The 19886-nt window shown below is 38.2% G+C and overlaps 1 protein-coding gene across 7 annotated transcripts in view; it reads right to left on the bottom strand.

The window, feature by feature from the left end:
• Window positions 1-2834: 2834 nt before the first annotated feature.
• NR5A2 (nuclear receptor subfamily 5 group A member 2) overlaps window positions 2835-19886 on the bottom strand; it is a 91305-nt gene continuing 74253 nt past the window's right edge. For all 7 annotated transcript variants that reach the window (XM_058842458.1, XM_058842454.1, XM_058842456.1 and 4 more), the window contains one exon: window positions 2835-9151. In XM_058842458.1, coding sequence (XP_058698441.1) covers window positions 9136-9151 — 16 coding nt within the window. In that variant the 3' untranslated portion in view covers window positions 2835-9135. The remainder of the gene's footprint in view (window positions 9152-19886) is intronic.

Genomic DNA, 19886 nt, shown 5'->3' with positions numbered 1-19886 from the left:
AGCAACACCAACACAGTCTGGATAACAATGATACTACAGAAGGTTAAAAGAACAATTAAAGAGTGGAAATAATGACCTAAGGGAGGAACACTTAACTTAGCATGCCGATGACTGCACATCATGTGTTTGGGGAAATCTGAGGGGAGAGACAGAGAGTGAGAGAGTTGTCAGATAGACTAATACTCTCTGAAGAAATATGTTGAAATCTCTGCTTACATTTTATAAAAATGATATCAAATAACTTGAAAAATCCTTTGAAAAGGAAAGAGGGAATTTGTCCTCATTTGTGTTTTCTCCTTGGAGAGCTTGCCTCGTTTTTTGGTTCTTTCTCTTTCCTTTTTGAGTACCTTGGGACAGGGGGAGTCTGTCAATAAAACAGCATCTCCAAAGACACACTTTTTCTTGTGCAGGGAGATGCACAAAAAAGCTGCCAGGTAAATCCAGCTTCCCAAAGCCACTCTTCCAGAGCAGCCTGGGTGCTCTGGAGCCAGCCAGTGTCCTTCCAGGATGGATACACCAGAGATCTCACATCCTGACAGCATTTAGCAGCTATTTTTTGTGTTTGTTGCAGGTTTGAAATGTTACTGAGACAGTCATGTTCCTGGAACAGTGCAGGATGTAGGTCAGCCTTGGCTGTGTCCTACAGGTGGGAGGATCCAGGCAACACATCCTGGGCCTTTTCAGGGATTACAGGTGAGTTTGTGACTGAAGGGAATTACTGGGTTGTGTGCTTTGGATCTCCAGAAAACAACTCTCGTACAAATCATAATAATGATAATAATAAAAAATAAGAGTAATCATTTTTAAAAGGGATAGAGTTTTTGCTCTTTTATTCGTCTTGTGGAACACGTCAATTATGTCTGTATATAGACTTTTTTTAAAATAGTTCCTTAAACTACAAAAAAATTATAATTTTCTTCCTGGCTACATTGCTTTGTATTGTATTACAGCTTTCATGAGAAGGCATTAAAACAAAGCAGAACAACTACAAAGTAACTACCAGGAAGAAAACAGGGTTTTTCTTGTATTCTTGGCCTCAGTTTTATCACCCTGAAGTGATCACTTCCTTTCTGGAGCTTTTTTCTTGTTTTGTATATATTATTTCTGTGTGTAGTTGGCTGCATGAAATCAGACTTCTAACAGAGCCAAAATGTAAATTAAAAAAAAGTTGGTGAGGACTAAAGCTAACAGCATCAGTAAAGTGATCCTTTAATAAATCAATTATAATCTAAATATCTGAAAATACCTGCTTTAAAATTCTGTTATTTTCTTCACCGCTCACGCACACAATAAACGAAGAGTGATTCTGTTATGAATTACTTCCAAGTATATAAATGGGGAAACAGTTCTAGAGCTGGAGATAATCTCCCTGAATCTCCCTCCTGTCTGTGTTTCCAGGCTGGCAGCTGCTGACACCGATGTGTAGCACAGGGAGCAGTTGGGCTGTGCAGTGTTTGCTTCCAGTGAGTGCCCCTGTTGTCTCCTTGGAGTTGCTGCTCCATCCTGCAAAAACATTACTGAGACACCACTGATGCTGCTTTGCAGGAGGATCTTCTCAGGACTCTGGCACACAAGGTGAAGTACCAGCCAGCTTTTCTGACAGCAAGGAAAAGTGTCTTGAATGTTTCTCTAGAAAGTACAGTGGGTTTTCTTTTTAAACTTTTTTTTTTCTCTGCCAGATGCCCAAGGGGCAAAGTTTGATAACTAATTAAAAAAAACCCTTAAAACAAAAAACACAAACAAATAAAAAAACCCCCAAGAAAACAAAAAAGCAAAATTTAGTTCCCTTTCCTCTTTTTGCCAATGACTATTTTCTTGGTTATGTTGAATATTGCTAAGCATGTTATTAGTGAAAAAAAAGGCTGTCTTCAAATAATTTAATCCTAGCCCAGATGCCACTGCTCTGTTTAGATTCATCTATTAATATTTCTGTGCAGTTAACTAAAATTCTGGGATGTTTCCTCTTTCCTCTCTGAAAACAATGTTTGGTGAGGACTGTAGATTGTTTAGGTCTATGGAACTGGTCACTGTAAGCCAAGACACAGAGGGTTGATTGGTGACCTTGTCTTGCTTTTGGCTGGAGCTTCCTCAGCTTGGTGTGACCAGGCCCAGCAGTCACTTTCCTGTTTTGACATTGGTGGTCACTTTGCTGCTTCAGACATGTAGACAGTATTATGTCCTTGACTTTTCCCACTCCTTGACATATGAAAAACTCTCTGGAAAATCCTGGTATGTTGGTAAAGTTATGAGTTTTGGTTTTGATACAAAGAAAAGGAAAATTAAAGTAGAAATGGGGCAGAGGAAACCTGAGTGGTACAAAAAGAGTGGGAACATGACAGAAGGGTCCTGTGAAGAATGAGAGCTCTTGCTGGGAGGGTGTGGGGAGCATCAGCTGGGTTTTCAGTAATACAGGTGAGCAGAGGAGGGACACTGATATAAAGAAACAAAAAATTGTGAGATATGTCCCAGCCCCACCTTCTCAGGTTCAGCACTACTGAACTTCAGTATCTGAGGTTCTGCATGCCAAAGCATGCAGGACTTGGGAGGTGTTTGCAACTGCAAATCCAGGTACTGTGGGGCTCAGGAAGGTAGTCTTAGGAGGAGTATAACATTGCTGTGGAATACTTCAAATTAATTTGTGAATTGAAAAAACAATTTTCAGTTTGTTGGCAATATGTAGTGTTTGATTCTAAACAAAAGCATACTCCAATAATAAGCTTCTGTTTTCACAGCATGAGTTGAATTAATTGATTAAATAAATTCAATCAATTATTCCATGTCATGTTTTTTAACTGAAATTTATATACAATGAAAAATAAAACAAAGTTTATTAAATGAAAACTAAATCCAATATGGCTTACTGTGGCAGGTCCCTAAAATATATACATGATAATTTATTCAGGCCTTGTTAATACTTCAAAGCAATTATAATAATCCAGCATATTTTATTTAATTTTTTTTCTTTTAGATTAAAAGTGAATCAAGATTAAATATTTATGAAACATAAATATTCTCATGTCTCCTCCATGTCCATGTGCTTCCTTTTTTTATTTTACTTGTGGAGCTATTCCTCCCCTGTTATCTCTTTTGCTCTCTACTATTGTTTATGGACTGATCATAACAGACATTTACAATCTTCTATATCTTTTATTGTTGAGTTCAAACAAAGGCATTCGTTCAGACCTTCTTTTAATGTACAATTTCAGTGTGCTGCCTTGGTATAGGAAGCAGAGCTCTTTGCAGAACTTTCCTTCTTTGACATATGTTTATCAAGACCAAGTTGTAAAGAGCAGGACAGCTGTCATGATGTAGTGCAAGGTATAAACACCAGAGTATTGATTTGAAATGTCTGCCTCAATTCTCTGCTATTCTGCACCAACACTCTTCTGCTTATATGAGTCGGAGGACACCACTGCGGAGCAGGAATCGACCTGTGCGTATGACTGAAACTCTGTGTCCCCCAGGGAGCTGTGCCTCATAAAATATTTGATACAGGAACAGAAATACTGGATGTTTGAGCGTGTTTTAGGAATTCCCAGAGGTGGCATGTGGGGGTGTGCACACGTCTGTAGGCATGCCAGCAACTACTGAAAGGCCGTCAGCATTTTCTGTTGTACAAACAGGAGCTTGTTCGGGGTCCTTCCCACAAACATGCTTTATTCCCTCTGCTGCAGAGTCCCTGTTTTGCTTGATAATTGCAACTGACAGCCTGGATTGGTGGTATCCAGCAAATGTTCAGCAGCATCAGTGGCAGGGTGATTGATGTGAACACTGCACAGGGAGGATCTTGCTCTGTGAAGGTTCTGGTATGCAGCAGCATGATAAGCAATCAGTGTTACTGGAAGCATTCTGACATGCTGCACCTCAGCATGAGAGCCATTTCACCCATTTACACCCTCATCCCTGAACACAGGGAGGGCAAGATGTCAATGGACATAATTGTGACTCCAGTGCTGCTTGTTTTGGCCTCTGTTTTATTAGCAACTAATGGTAAGCCCTGCAGTCCTTGCTGAGGCAGGGCAGCGGTGGTCTAGGCTTGCATGAATACAGAAACCATCAGGAGCTTGTGCTCCGCCACCTTGCTTTACCTCAAGTCTGAATTGTCCCCTGGGGCACGCACAGGACATTCACAGCACTTAATGTAGGATTTAGAGAAGTTACAGTGAAATGGAAATGGGTCAGGATCTTCTTGGGGCAATGGTGAAAACTCACCTAGTATTGCAAGTCCAAGTTTGCATGCCAAACTTCAAAACTGTCAGCAAAATAGAGAGCATTTTGTTATGTATTGGAGCAAACCGAATTCTCTTGATGCAGATAATCTACATCTTGTCCCACCAATGTGTGCCAGACCAGACTGTATCTATCAAGCAACTTCTAGTGCTGCTGCCTGCTGCTGAGATCCACCAGCATCAGAGTAGATGTCAGCTCTATACTCCATTTGAGGGTCATGTCCCCTCTTACCTTTATCATTCAGGAAAAGTTTTTCTGTTGACAAGTTGCCCTAAGAAAATGTATCTTTTTTCTACGTAAGTGCAACTGAATTTGCTTGACTGTCACAGAAATATTTGGGCTCATGCCAGTGTCATAGTGTAATACAGCTCTAGGATCTGCCCCTAATAGTTTATCTGCAACTTTCTTGGTTTGCTGTTAGTTTAATGCTGTTTGCCATTCCAAATTCTGACAGATGCAACAATATAGAATTTCCCTGGAAAAAACCAGAAACTGTCAGAGAAGGTAAAAATATTATTAAAACTCTTGTGATGTATTTAGACTACGGCCTTCAAGGTAGGGGTTAATAGAGTGTTATTCAGTATTCCAGGAAATTGTCAAGATCACCAAGTATTGTACTGACTTGACCTGTGTTACATTGAACTCACTCTTTCCATGTTTCCAATAAAAATATACAGCAGATTGTTCCAGAAGCAGTGTGAAACTCAGTTAAAAATAAATCCCCTCATACTTTAAACATGTAATGTGTATACTAAATATATCACACCAAAATTTATCTCTTGTAAGGAAAACAATCTAAAATATATCAACCCTGAAATCTCCCCTGGGTCTTCTGCAAAACCATGGTTTTCAGTTATGATTTCTAAAAGTTAAAATAATCCTTCCTCATTTGTAAGCCACCAAATCCTCTGTGTTTTACTCTGCTTTTATTGCAACACTAAACCAACTTTGTTTCACTCAAGTGCAGGATTTGTAAATAACTAATTATAGCCTTGTTTTTTTTCCCTTGAAGCATTAACATTTGGCACCTGAGAGAACGGCCCCATTTCAGCTACCAGACAGTTCAGGAGAAGCACTGGACTCGGTCTCAAAACAGCAGGGTACAGCTGACAAGCTCTCGTGGACCACTTCACCTCCTGCTCTCAGAACAGCAATCAAATGAGCCAGAGGGCAGCTTTAGGAAAATATTTTCTCTAGTAGCAGTAACATCTGTCTCCTTGGCAGCCTGCACTGGCAGTTGTGTTGGAAGCTGTGGGTTTGCCCCTGGCCCTGCCATGTATTTACATTGCTGAGAGGTTATCCTGAGCTCCGGTGGATCCTGTTACCTGATTTTCTTTCGTTCTGTCATTTTCTCTCCCTGATGCTTTGGCTGCAAAAGTACATGTAAAGTGAAATTTACGTGTGCAGTATGAGATCAAAGGTATTAATTTGAAAGTATTAAGTGGTAAATTTCTTTCTGATTAGAGATTCAGCTTTTCTGATCTGTTTTAGCTGCATTTTCTTGGCTTCAGCCTAGGCAATGTCACCATTGCTGTATGAACTTTTGAAGGTGCTGTTCTCTACACTTGTGTCTTCCACTTGTATCAAATTCTCTTTGGTGATCATATTTCTCCTGCATTTTACTCTCTTCTTCTAAGTAACTGATTTTTGACGGATGCTTCATTTCAGTGGAATGATGGTATTATAAAGACAATTATAAAATAATCAGCATGGGCATATCAATATTTATTGAAATACTGAAAAAAATAATTCCATTGGTGATGAGAAACTCTTGGCAAGAACTGACATGACAATATGTATTTCACTGATACAGTAAGAGAACTTCAACTTCAACAAGTAACTCACTGCACATTCTAAGAGTTGCATGGATTTAAATCCAAGGCAGCTGCAGAACATCTGTAATACAAATAGCCAGACTTTACAGATTGTCTGTTTACAAACACAGAACAACTATAATAAACCAGCCAAAGCCAAACCTTTTGAATTTTAGTCTGCTTTAACTAATATATCCTGTAATCAATAAGGCAGTCAGAAGAAAATGCTTGGTTACAAAGTAGTTAACAATTAACGTGAGCGGGTTCTTTTTGTGATTTGTTTTGTTTTGTTCATGTACTTTGAGCAATATGATGGGATTCTTGGAACCCCGGATGTGGGCAAATACATGTTTAATTATATGAAACCATTTCCATTAACCTAAATAGTTCCTTTCTTGTACATTCTTATTTAATTCCTCTGTCCTGTATAAGGATAATGGTGCTGTGAATAGTTAGCAATATTTTTTCAGATTTCTCCTTAATATTCAGTGAGGTTCACTGTAGCATTTCAATAGGAAAAAAAAGAGAAAATAAAGAATGCAAACACTTGAATTAATGCTTTGCTTTTCTTTCAAAAAGGGAAGAATGACTACACTTATCTTGTTTGTGTATTTCACAGCCACTGTCAATCAGCACCCACACTTTACTGTTAGTTTCATTTGTTTGAGGGAGAACACTGGTATTTAAATAATAATATTTCAATAATTTTCATCTGCCCTGGGGGATGCTGAGGGGTGGTGCTCGAGGTCTGTAGGACAGTACACGTGTGCTGTGGTACAAGACAGGCATGTAGGAGTTGCAGACACTTGGCTTTGCTGTGTTGGTACCCTATGCATGGACAGAATATTAGAGCTGATTAATACAGGCAATTGAAATAGTGTGCTTCGTACTAATGCAGATGTAATAACTGATGTCTTTGGTATACAATGTATGAATGGCTGGACAAAAGTGAGAGAAATGCACCTTTTCAAGTTCACATGAAACAGAAAAAGTTATAACTCACATAATTTACAATAGATTTAAATAAACCACATTCAGAATTATGAAGATTTACAGACATTTAATCAAGTGAATGATTTTAATTTGTAAAGACCCTTCTGCATCCCTGAACTATGTTCCACTAACTTGAAGACATGCTACAGTAAACACATATATTTGGCTTCTTCATTCTGGCTATATCTTATATAAAGATGAAACCAAAGAACAATAAATTAGCATCATATTTGTCTACAGTGAAAACTATCATATACAATATAAATAAACTATTCAAAAGCCAGCAATCTTCATGAAAAAAATTAAAGTATTAGGATTTTATACAGTTTCTACAAGTGATTGTGCAGCCGATAATCTCAAAAATTAAAGTCAAAATGAAATACCCCTATTGATTTTAGTGTCTCACGACATACAGTAATTAAGTACTGGTAAAATAATTACCAATTTAAAAGAAATAATAAGGAAATCACTGCTCTGCAATTTTATCACAGTTTTTTCCCCACAGGACCTAAAGAATGTAAACACTATGTTTTTGTCAATGTTAGAGATTAATACTTTATTTTGAAACGTATGTTGATCTACATCTGCACAGTTACCTTTAAGGGTAATGAAATAAGGCAAGACTTATAAATGTGGCACTACATGTTAATACTGATATCTTAATTTGGGCAGAGAGAGAAGTGTTTGTTCTTTTCTAATATTTGTTCTGCAGCAGACTTTGGCCTACACAGACACAGCAGTATCACTCTTCTTTCTTTGCGTAAAATAGGTGTATTACCTAACTTTAAAAACAGGAAGTTTCATTAGATATTGGATGTTTGAGTTGAAATTTCGTTTACAAATTACTGGAAATTTTAAGGATCATTTAATAAGCCCCATGGCATCATCTGGTTGTACAATTCACTTGTCACTTCTTTCATCACAAAATTATTTTAAAGAAAATTATTTTTAGTTTTTTAAACATCAGTATTTGGTGTCCTAATTTCTGTTTTCTTGTCAAAGAAAGTGTTTTTAGGGATGGCTAAAATATCTCCATTTACTTTATTTGGAAACAACCATGAATATATAGTGGAGCCATCTTTTAGCTGCTGCCCTGGTTGAGTATGCAGTTGAATTGGCTAATTTACTTTGGAATATTTCCTTAACTAGTTAACAGCTATCTGATAAGAGCAGTAGAAGAGGGATACTGCCTGATAGAACAACATGAACACGTGACAAAACAAACTTCAGGACACAGTTAAGAATGCCAAGCTAACTGGATACCAGACTCATCCTGGGAGCAGTTTGCAGGCCCAGCCTCGGAGGGTTTGGTGGCCACAGCACACATCACGTGGCCTAGGCCAGCTCTCTCTTACAGCTTGTTCAATGGATGCCACATCATTTAGCACAGAAGAAATAAGTGTTGGGTCCTTGTAAGGATGACAGAAGATGCCGTAGATACAGTTTTGTATCTGTTGTAACTGTTTTACGAGTCCTATGCAGTGAAGGAATTTAGTGCACTCAAATTCCCCACCATCTTAGCTCAATAATACAGATCAAGTTTTTTTCACCTAGGTTTCTTCATGTTGGCAATCAGGAGAGTTAAATATACAAGGATCATTCTGTCCTTTTTCATGTTGACATTGGTGATGGTATCCACTTGGTAAGTTCACTCCAGCATAAAGTCCTATATAGATTCCTTTGGGGATGTGTAGCATATGATTCACAGTTTGCAATACAAATACCCTGATACATCACTTATTTACTATTAGTATTTGATTATTATACCATTTTGCAAAGTCTTAAAACCACGTTTTAATTAGTGTTGCTTGGAGCAGTTCAGAATAATTTCTTTTCCTTGAAAGCAGAAGCTGTAATGGGTATAATTTATGCTCTCTTTGCATGCAGCATCTCAATGAGAAGGTTATTACACGGCACATCCCCATTCAGGTGTTTGTAATAGAGGTATTCTTCGGCCTGCAAACTGATGGCCCGGATTTCTGGTAGTCGCAGGAGAAGCTGCCCAAATTTGTCTGTTTGCTGTGGGTAATTACACATTGTGTAGTCCAGCAGAGCAGCATTCACTTGTTCCTGAACACCTTCTACAAGCTGGAAGTTCTCAAGATTTTTGACATCTGAATGATAATAAAAAAAAAAGGTAACAATTCAGTTGCATTTTAATTCCTGTTTACGAAGTCAGTGTTTCACTAAAGAGATGTATTTTTTTGCCTCCTGACAAAAGCATACTTTACAAGCTGCTGAATATTCAGTGAACCCTTTTGCCAACTTTCCTGGGAAAATGATCACAAAAGGGCTTTAGTGGAGTGTCTTGTTGAAATTCTGCATATACCTCAAATCAATTAGACACCAATGGAGTCTGAGCAAGGTCAGCTCTTTTCATAGCTAACGAAAAGAAAGGTTGAGGATTCCTAAAGTAGAAGACCATAATATATTGCTAGCAAATGAGTCCCAAGAGGAAGCCCTATCTTTAACCTACTATGTTACACAATTCATATAATTCTGTATTAATTTTTCTGACCCAAGGTGAAATCTGTGTCCAGGGTATGATGTAGTTAATTCTAATAAAAAGTGACAGTGTTCTTGTTTCTGTTTGACATTTTCTAAATGATTCTGAAAGCCTTTGACTTGTCTAGCCTATGTTAATGAACCATCTGGTACACTCCAGTGACTGCCAAAATAATATTCCCTACTAGAAACTCTCTAAAATATATATTTCACTGACTAATGATCTTTATAAAATGAAATCATTGTCCTTTGGGTGGAATACTAGATAAGAATAGTGCCCTTTAACCTGCATATGGTTTCTGAAATCCAACACTGATTTTTTTTTTTTCTAGTCTTGGACAACGGGGCATTTACATCAGCACGGCAGGTACAGTTTGTTCACTCTGCCTCTGTTTGATTATCTTCTGTTCCTATACAGCAAGTTCAAGCTCTGGAAATGCTCGTCAGAGATAAATGCCAGCATATCATCTCCTCATTGTTTGCTTCCCTGTGTAAAAACCACTTGGATGGAATTGTCTTTTAACATGTCTGGTGAATGCAGAAGTTATTCTAAAGCTTGCAAATTAGACTGCTGCTCTAATGCAGGAAGAGGGAACTGATTAAAGTGCACTTGATGGGAGAGAGTGTTTTGGTTGTGTTTGATATTTTTTACTATCAGTAGAGTACTTTAGCACTTTCTTGTAAGGCTAAAGCATGGTGCTACTAGGCACAACTGCTGCTAATTCACTTCATATATAGACAAATCTGTTAATTTGGGGATATCCTTGGAGCCCAGGAGATGGAAAATTTGGCAGAATTTGGTTCACTATAAATGCCAGCCTCTGATTGTGGGGAAATAAGTGTTTTCCTTTGCAAAACAGGAACACACATCAGTCACCTGATCCATCAGGAGCCTGGGAGGCTGTGTAAATTTGGTTTCACTGCAGCTTTTCCTAGAAGTGCTTTAAACAGAGCAAATACTGGTTCCTACACATAACTTTGTGCTGGAACATGAGAGAAATGGTTGGAGAAGGCAAACATTGTCGTTAGAGCAAGAGGATAGGAAAGCTGCCATGGGTCCCAGTGGCAGCATGCACAGCCTCCAGAGCTCCAGGCTTTGAGCAGGAGCCCCCCTGGAATGTGCTGGCTGCCAGCTGCACGTGTGGTTCTCTCTTGCATGAGCCGGGACCAGTGTTTCCTGCTGGGGTTGTTATTGCCTGCCTCTTTCCTGTCCCAGTTTCACTGTGGAAATGAAGTGAATGACTCCTGGATTTGTGCTGCTTGTTTGGGAACTGGGGACATAACATCCACCAGAATTTTGCTAGTTGACTTTAGGAACTCACCAGTAATATTTAAATTGTGATAGCTGTCCAACAACAATCATCTGAACTTTACATTATCCCAGGTGAAGAGGACTGGAAACTTCAAAGCTGCTATGCCTTGTCCCTTAGCTATTCAAACTCATTTATCCAAAGTCTTTTTGCCAGTGTCTCTGGAGATCTCTGGATAATCATGTTTTCCTCTATTACACTGGACATTTTTCTCACACAAAATACAGCTGTTTATTATTTTATGTACCTACAGAAAACTCCCAAGGTAATTTGTAGCTAGTGTAACCTGGTTTAAAAATTGGGTGTTCTAAGCATATTTTTATAAAGAAAGAAACAGTATCAGCTGTCACAATTAATTCAAATAGGTTGTTTCAGATGCAAAATAAAATCATGAATGAATTGCTAGAACATAAACACTCCTACGGTAAACAGCGACTATGCTGGAGATTAAACTGTTAAAGAGCAGAGTAAAATGTATGATGATTTCAGAATCAGTATTTGGAACTCTTTTTTCCTCTGTAAAAATAACTTTAAAAGTCCGGAAGTTTTACAAACTGTTAGCTGATTCAACTCCCTTTAAATTCAAAGGTCATCTTTCTGTTGCTCTCTGTTTAGAGCCATACTGTGTATGAGACTGTGCTGGCTTCTTGGAAAACTAGGCTCACTATTACTTTTGCCCCCTGTTTAAATGTCATTGCGTGGATTATATATTTATTGAAAAATCACAAGACAATTTTTTAGAGATTAAGAAGAAACAAAATCTATGAATTGCAAATTTTTAATATTTTTCTACAAAAGTGGCAAATTTAACATGTGTTTTAGAGACACATATTCTTCTGTTTTTAGCTGTATTGATGTCATACTCCAAGAGGAGGCATAATATTCTAAGTACATATATATATGTATATATATATATATATATATAATTACCCCCAAACACAGGATCAGTGGCTTCTGGCAGTGCAGTGTGAGGTGCTCCTGTACACCCCTTAGCTCTGTGGCCTCAGGGAGTCCATGGGCATTGCAGAACTGCAGGGGGAAGGTGTGTGCTGTTTTCTTTCCTCATCTCAGTGGACAGTTCCTTCAATGCTGCCATGTGGCAACAGAAGCACTGCAGCCAAGATGTAAAAACAAGTCCAACTGATATTAACAAAAAGGAGGCTCCTATTCTGGGCTCCTATGCGGTATTCAGCCTGGAGAAATACTTTTAATGTCTTTCCTCTAAACAAATTCTTGCTATTTGTGGTGAGGCTCAGTGCTTGTAGTGTTATGTGAACATGTTACGCTGAAAATATGTAGATTTTTCCTGACTTTCTATACTGAATCAGAGGCAGTCCAAATAATCACAGTTTAGGACATCACTACACAATTCATCTGTGTGTAGACCTCTCCAGGACTGCAGTACAATAGCAGAGACATAGAGGCAACCTGATTTGGGCCAAATCTCATTGAAGTGACCAAGATCTCTGCATATGACGTTTGATATGTGTTCTTATCTCATACACATTAACAGTGAATGTTGCAGTAAAGCAAATGAGACACTCTGAACAGAGAGAAGTCAAAGGATATGTGCTGAGACCTCTGTGTAAAGCTCCATTTAAATGTCTCAAGCTCTCTTGGGATATTTATATATCATCAAAAAATAGGTTTGCTGAACCCATAATTGCAATAAAAATTATGGGGTTTTTTGAGATAGAATCATGAACTGTAGCTCTGCTAAAGATGAGTAATAGCAAAGGAAAATGTGAATATTAAGTTTTTTTCAGTAATTTCAAGTTATGCAGGTAGAACAAGAAATGGTACAGTTTTCACTGGTGGTACTTAGTGTTAGCTGGTAGTGATACAAATGAGATTAAATAATAAATTTGGGGTTTAAGTAGATGGTTTTCCTCTGGTTTGAGTTTGGTTTTTTTTGCTCAGTATTTATTATTAACTGCCTGGCTAAACAGATTTAGTTTTACAAGTATCTCCTTTGACTACTAAGGAGTTAACTTGGTGAGACACCAAGCAATGCCGGTGTAACTGCTGAAGGCAGTCATGTACAATGAGCATGAAATCTGCTACTGATATGTAGAGCAGGACATCCCTTATGCTTTCACATAATTCCTCATTTCTGTTATTTGATTTTTTTTTTGACTGGGATGTCTCATCAATCTTTACATCAGTTAGTAACAATTTAAAGTACACATGTTTAAGCTTAATGCAAGAAATAATTTTCTGAAGTTTAGATGCTTGTAAATTAAGTGAGTAGGAGTAGGTCCCCCCCTCCCACCCACACACCCTTTAAATCCTAGCAGCTAGAAAAAGTGTTTTGTGTTGCTACAGAAAGTATCAGTCTCTTAGCTCTTCTACTTTATTCACTCAGGGACTAATTACCAACTTTTTACATGAAACAGCCTTACTGTGAGCTCACAGTGGGGCATGCATCTTTTTCTATCCTTATTGAAAAGTAAACCCTTAGGTCTTCTGGAATATATTATATGTTTTACAAGAAATAGCAATTGCTTTTCTGTCAAACAAAGAATTTTTGTTCTCTATAGCTTTTGACGATTAAGACAAAAACAGTATTATAGTGTGTCAGGATCTGCTCTGTAGTCACAGTAAAAATCTGCCAGTATTCCCAGATATCCCCCCATTTTGATTATTTTCTACATCTGCCATAAAACCGTGCATTTTAACGCATGCTGTATGCAGCTGAAACTGCATACAGCATTCAGCACAAGGAGAACACTTTTGCATATTTTCCCCCAAAATGGGTCTGGTCTTTAGAGGGGAAAAATATTTAGGTTTCAGAGAGATTTTCTCCCTCTCATATTCCAAACATGAAATACTGAAAATTTGGGGGTGTACTAACCTATAGAGAGTTTCCTTTGGTCTGGGAATTTTGAAAAGAAAAATGAAACAGAATGAGAGATTTAACTTTGAAAAATAGTAACTCCTTGGGAGCACTAAATATGTCCCAGAGAAAGCTGGTTGAATTTTACTGCTCATGTCTTTTATTCAGTACTGTTTCTCCATGAAGCAATGAAGAGGTGTGAACACAGCTCAGCTGCCTCTCTGTGTTTTGCACCATTGCAAGGACAAAACAAGATTTTGGGCCTCTGCATGGGAAAGATGATTTCTCCCTTTCACAAGGGCTCTTCCAGTCTCAGGGATTCTCCAGGCACTAGGGCTCCTTCCCAGGCCTGGCCTGAGCTTCCTCACCCCAAGGGGGCTGATGAGCCCCATCATTTAAGGACTTTATTGAAACCCAATGCCTCTAGCACTTAGCAGCTCTTTGGAACGACTGATGAGCTCATGATAAACTGTTCCATCTTCCAAGCTCTGCTGTGGGTGGTTTTGACCAGCAAGGCCTTCACACTTGCCCTCTGAGAGGTTTTCCTGGTTCTTTCCAGCCATGCTGCGTGGATTAAGAAGCAGCATTGCCTCTGCTTAGAAACATTCTGTTTTGTCAGGGAAAGTGATAATGTGCATCCTCACATGGCTGGGGTTCTCATCAGGGACTTTAGTGTGAGGCCAATTCCCATTTGAGATTGAAGATGGAATATGTTAATTCTGGTGAAGGTTTTTATCCCAAAATAGTTCAAAGAAGGGGAATTAACCAGGACTGAGGTGATGTTACCAAACCTCCCTGTATTTGAACAGTTTTGTACTGTTTTTCTCCTACTTTCTGCAAGTCCTGCAAAATCTGTGCATTATAGGACTTAAAACACAGGTGGATTTTTGCCATATGCTAAAATTTTTTTTGAAGGCAAGTGTAGCAATGATTGATAAATGCTAATCTCTGAAAATTACCCACAATTCTCCTTCACTGAAACTGAGGGCAACAGCAGCAGCTCCATATAGCGCATCTGTCATGACGGCAGATGCATGCCATTCTATAGCTAAGCCTTCTTGACAGACAAAGTGCTGTAATGAAGGAAGATTTATGGTAAAGATAAGCTCCTTGCTGCAAAATTCCCCTCAATTTTATGACAGCAAGACTGTGCTGAATATTATTCAGTTAGAAGTCATGGGAAACAATTCTTGATAGATGTTTGTTAATCAGTGATAAGCTGCATATTTAGCACTTTCCAAACCTTGAAAAAAACTCAACATTGTAAGAACAAAAAGAACTTTTCTTAAGACTCCCAAGTCCAAACTGTATGTGTAGAAAACTTTTCTTGTCTTTGGTATTTTTTCTTGGCAGTGGCTAAGCTATCTGTAACAGTCCAACAGTCGATCTCTGACTATTTCTTAGGGTCACAAAGTAAATTTCATTTTCAGTTGAACGTAACATCTGATAAAGGACACATTGTTTTGAAAATCTTAATTAAATTCTTCTATAGCAGAATGTTTCATTCATGCCCAAGTGTTGGGCAAGACTGTATGTATTTTTAAAGTGAGAATAAGATACTTATGAAAACAAGCTGTAATTCTTAGTCTGGATCCTATTTCACTGCCTCAGTTTCAATCTTGATGGACTTTTGGTTTCTTTCAGAACAACTCAGACTCAACTAAAGCATTTTCACATTGCTTTACAGTGGTAGGCTTCTTTCTAATGCTACTTAGAATATTGAAGCCTATTTTTCTGTGCTAAGATTGTAAAATGATGGATTTTTACTGAGAAGCTCCTCATGTCGGTTAAAAACCATGCTTATTGATTTTGTGAGTAATTTTATAATTGCTTTTGCCACTGTTAGCTCTGCAATGAGAAGAGAGACATGGGGAAATAAGGTGGATTCCTCTCCTTGTGTGACTGTGGAAGTAGGTTACTATGTTTCAGTTGTTTCTTTTCTTACAGTCCCAGTAAAGACAAAGGGCAAAGCTTAATTTGATTTCTTGAAAAAGAAAATGTCTTTTTATCTTTATGACTGGTGTAACTACTGAGTCATCACTCAGGAAAATAAAACAGCTTGACTTTCAGCAGCTCAGGCTGCATTTACTCTCTTGGAAGTTAAACAAACAAACAACATCTCCACTCACTTCTTGTCCTGACACCACAGGAACCAACATCCTTATTACTTGCACATGAGGCATAGGTGATACGGTGGTCATTGAAACACAATAAAACAAGATCCAGCCAGGCCTCTGATTGGAAGTGTTGCTCACTGATCCTGTCCTAATGTCCTAATCTAAAGTCAGCTACACCCTTAAATACAAAGTCCAGCATTTCTCACTGCAGCTTGGGAGGGAAGAATACATCCAGATACAGCCACAAAGCCAGGGGTGGTAGATCCACACAGCCAGGAGTGTGGGGAGCCAGTGGGGATGAAACTATGGCCCAGCCCAGAAGATGTGAGCACAGACCACAGACCCAAGCAGTGGTTCCACTTCTGGCACTTCATCTTCGCCATGTTTAAATTCCACCACCACCTCACTTTCTTTCACTTTCTAAAGCTCCCTCTCTGCCTGCACTTCTGCCCCTGCTGAAGTCCCAGCCTGACTCCTGTCCTGTGGTCAGCAGTGAAACATGTTGCTTGTCTCTTGCCCATCTGGGACTGAGGGCAGCCCATCCACGGCCCAGAGGTTTATTCTGTAGGTATTTTAATCCATGCTTAAACATTCACTGATAGGATTATGTTCCACATGGAAGAGTAGCTGCTGCTTTCTTTGAAGACATGACAGAGGAACAGAAATTTGGAGAGCAGTTGCTCTGTTGTGTCTTCAAGGAAATTCCCCAAACAGCAGCAGTGTCTCAGCATGCCAATGTCTCTGCTATTGCTGGTCACAGGCTGTTCAAAGTGTGCTCCAGTCTTCAGGTTGAAGCTCTGCTGGTGCATTGAAACAAATTAACCTTATATGGTTACACCCAAATTTGCTGCCTTCCTCTGTAGGCTGGTGGAAATGGAAGCTGCCTGGGCTGATGTAGCCTTCTGATTCCTGCTCCTAGGCTTGTTTGAGTATTCGATCTAGTGACCGCTTAAGGTAAATGACAAATCAATCCTAGAAAAAAGTCCCAGTCTAAGTTTCTAATCTCTTTTCTAGGAAAAAACTGTGTAACCACTGTGGTGGTCTTGTGGAGGCATGGTCATATTTGTATGTAAGCACACATTGGTAAAGTAGGGCAGAAATGATTTAGTGAAGGTCTTGCAGATAAACCGTGAAAGAAAGTGAGTCAAAACTCATTTTTTTCTGAACTCCTCACCTCATCCCAGGGTCATATTATATGTTTGGGCTATAAATGTTTGTCTTTGAATATTCAGTTAGAATGAGCATCGATAGCAAAACTACTGTGCTAAATATCATGCTTTTATATATAAATATATAAATAAATGAATAAATGAATGAATAAATAAAATATATGCTTACATAGAGGCAAATCTACAGCCAGAGCAGAAGCATCACAGTATCAAATTTCATAAAAGCAGAAATTAGACTTCTGATAAGTTAAAAAATGAGACTAAATAGGAAATTTATTGAACCAACGAGTTTCCCCAGCTAATTTCTGCAACATCATTTTAATCTTCAATAGCACAAAGAGTTGTTGGTGTTTTAAGGGAATTATCTGTCAATGCCTGCAATTTGTAGGGTGTGAATAGTTTAAGATGTTATAAATATTTATGAAGTTCCTGGGAATGGTGATAGGACATCATACAAAGTCCTTGAAGTTACGAACTGAGGCAGAAAGGGTGTTATATGCAAATTGCAATAATAGTGTGGTATAGTTTTAAGAGGAGCAAAAAACTATCTATTATTTAGGTGAGAAGAAGCTGAATATTTAGAAAATAAGGAATTAAGATTTTTGAGAGATTTGCTTTTACCTAGAAAAATTTTGCTCTGCTTTTGGCTAGACATTCGTAACTTTTCTGAATGTTTGCCTTTATTGCTCTCATGAGAAGCTTGCACATTATCTATCCTTTCCCTTTTTATCCCTCTCTTGCTACTCAAGTACTGTTTAAAGTAGGAATAATGGAACAGATTAATCTCAGAGGTATTTCTACTGCTGCCACTGGAACTCGACCAAGTGGTGATATAATCCAAAAAGAAGAAATATAAATATTTTCTGGGAAAATATGGGATATAAATTTCTGCTGAAGTTAAAACACAGAAAGGCAGCTGCCACTGAAGCCCTTTTGAGTATCAGGCTCTATCCTTTTATAAGGCCCATCTGTCTCTGCAGAGTATAAAAAATGGATGATCATAAAAAGCAGTACTCCTTAGGGGAAAAATCTCTCTGTACTAATCTTGTAGTCACTTCATAAAACAGTTTTTAATCCCAAATTTGCATTTGATTTTCAGTCAGGAACTTTTGTGGTTTTTGCAAAGTTTTCTTATTCCATTAGAATATGATATGAGGTACAGTTTGTTCAGGTGGCAAGTCCAGACTATGAATAAACCAACGTTATCATATGAAAGAGAATTAAACAGGCAGATCCAAGTGGGGATATATTAAGCCAAATTTAAGCTCCAGTAGTTGAATTTAGCCTGTACTAGATGTCTGGTTTGCCTCAGGATATATTCAGCTTTCCAGCTAATCGACTGAGGAAAACTGCCTCAGGTATGATAAAATTTACAAGAGAACTCAGTCAAATAGCTCTTGTTATAAATACTAGCTTAAAGGCATTCTTCTGGTCTTTGGGATCAGAACTGTATTTGCATTTAATTATTATATTTCAAACTTTTTCAACTTGGTTAAAAATATTAGATCAGCCAGTTTGGATTATATCATTGTAGTGCTTTCCAGATAATGGTTGAACATCATACTAGATTTTTACTACTGGGTCAATATGGTTTGTTTTTTTTCTTTTGTTTAGATCCAAATTCCCACAGGAGCAAGAATTATTATAATATATTCTCATTGAAAGAAGGAGAATCAAGCAAAGGTGTTTTGGTGATGTGCTAATCTAAGAGGTACAGCACTCTACTATGATTTTCTGTCAACATAACTGACAAATAATTCAGAGTTTTAAGCCTCTTGCTCTATTTGCAGACAATTCTTAGTTTGAGGACTAACTGCCTTTTAGTAATTGATTTCAAAAACCTGTTTCTACCCTTTTCTGAGACTTTCCAAGACCTGGTTTTACTAGTTCTATGTGCCAATATTTGCACTAACAGTTTGGAGGTTTTTTTTTCACTGAACGAAGTTGCATCAGTGGAAGCTGATTCTAGTTTAGAAAGAACATGAAAAAGACAATCACCTTTGCCTGTGTAAGACAGAAGTGGAAATCAGTAACAGAACTATTTTCTTATATAATTGTGCTGAAATAACATAAAATGAAATGCTTTCATTTATTTGTCCTCTACTGAAAGCACTACGGTAGAAACAAACATATGAAGCCCATTAGCCAAACATCTGAATTCTACTATTATTAGGAGGTGGACTCTACTTTGGGCAGTTACAGTTATTTTCTGTGTAAATGTGGCTGCAGACAGCTCACAGGACATTGATGGTACACCGAAGCTGGTGTTGTTTCAATCCCCTATCAAATTAGCACTGACAAAAAACCATGCTGCCTTGGATGAAAAGTGCCAACATGTTTGATAATGTTATAACCAGGAGTCTACCAGTCACCAGATCACTACCACACCTGACTGCAGCAGCCCATGAGTTTGTTTGAACATGTGCAAAGGAGTACTGCCAGTATTGCCTTCATGGACAATAAACACAACTTAGGGAGATAATTTTCTGCTGCAGTATTTCAGAGCATATTGTTTCTGACATTTGATCTGAGTGGAAGTTGAAAATTTCACTTTTTACTGTCCCAGATATCTGAGCTTAGTTGTGGAAATGGTTTGGAAAATGGGATGACAGAAGCCGAAATAGGAACAACTGCAACTACACTGCAAGTGTCAGTGCTGCCTGTAGGAAACACTGGAGAGACACCCAAAGAGCCTTTCGATTATTTTTCCAAAAATTTGGATGTGTTCTTCCATCTTTATTCCTTAAACTTTTAAACATACAGATATGAAAGCTAAAGAAAAGCCCACATGAAAGTCCCTCTGGCAACACAACATGGCTGCTCATAAATCAAACAGGGTAGGGAAGTAAGAAATGGAGCAAATACTCTTATACCTGCATTTCAAACATGCAGCTCTTAGGAGAGAGTTTTAT

Source organism: Poecile atricapillus, chromosome 7 (assembly GCF_030490865.1).
Source record: "Poecile atricapillus isolate bPoeAtr1 chromosome 7, bPoeAtr1.hap1, whole genome shotgun sequence".
NCBI classification, from domain to species: Eukaryota; Metazoa; Chordata; class Aves; order Passeriformes; family Paridae; genus Poecile; species Poecile atricapillus.
This window is presented reverse-complemented; position numbering and strand designations above follow the sequence as displayed.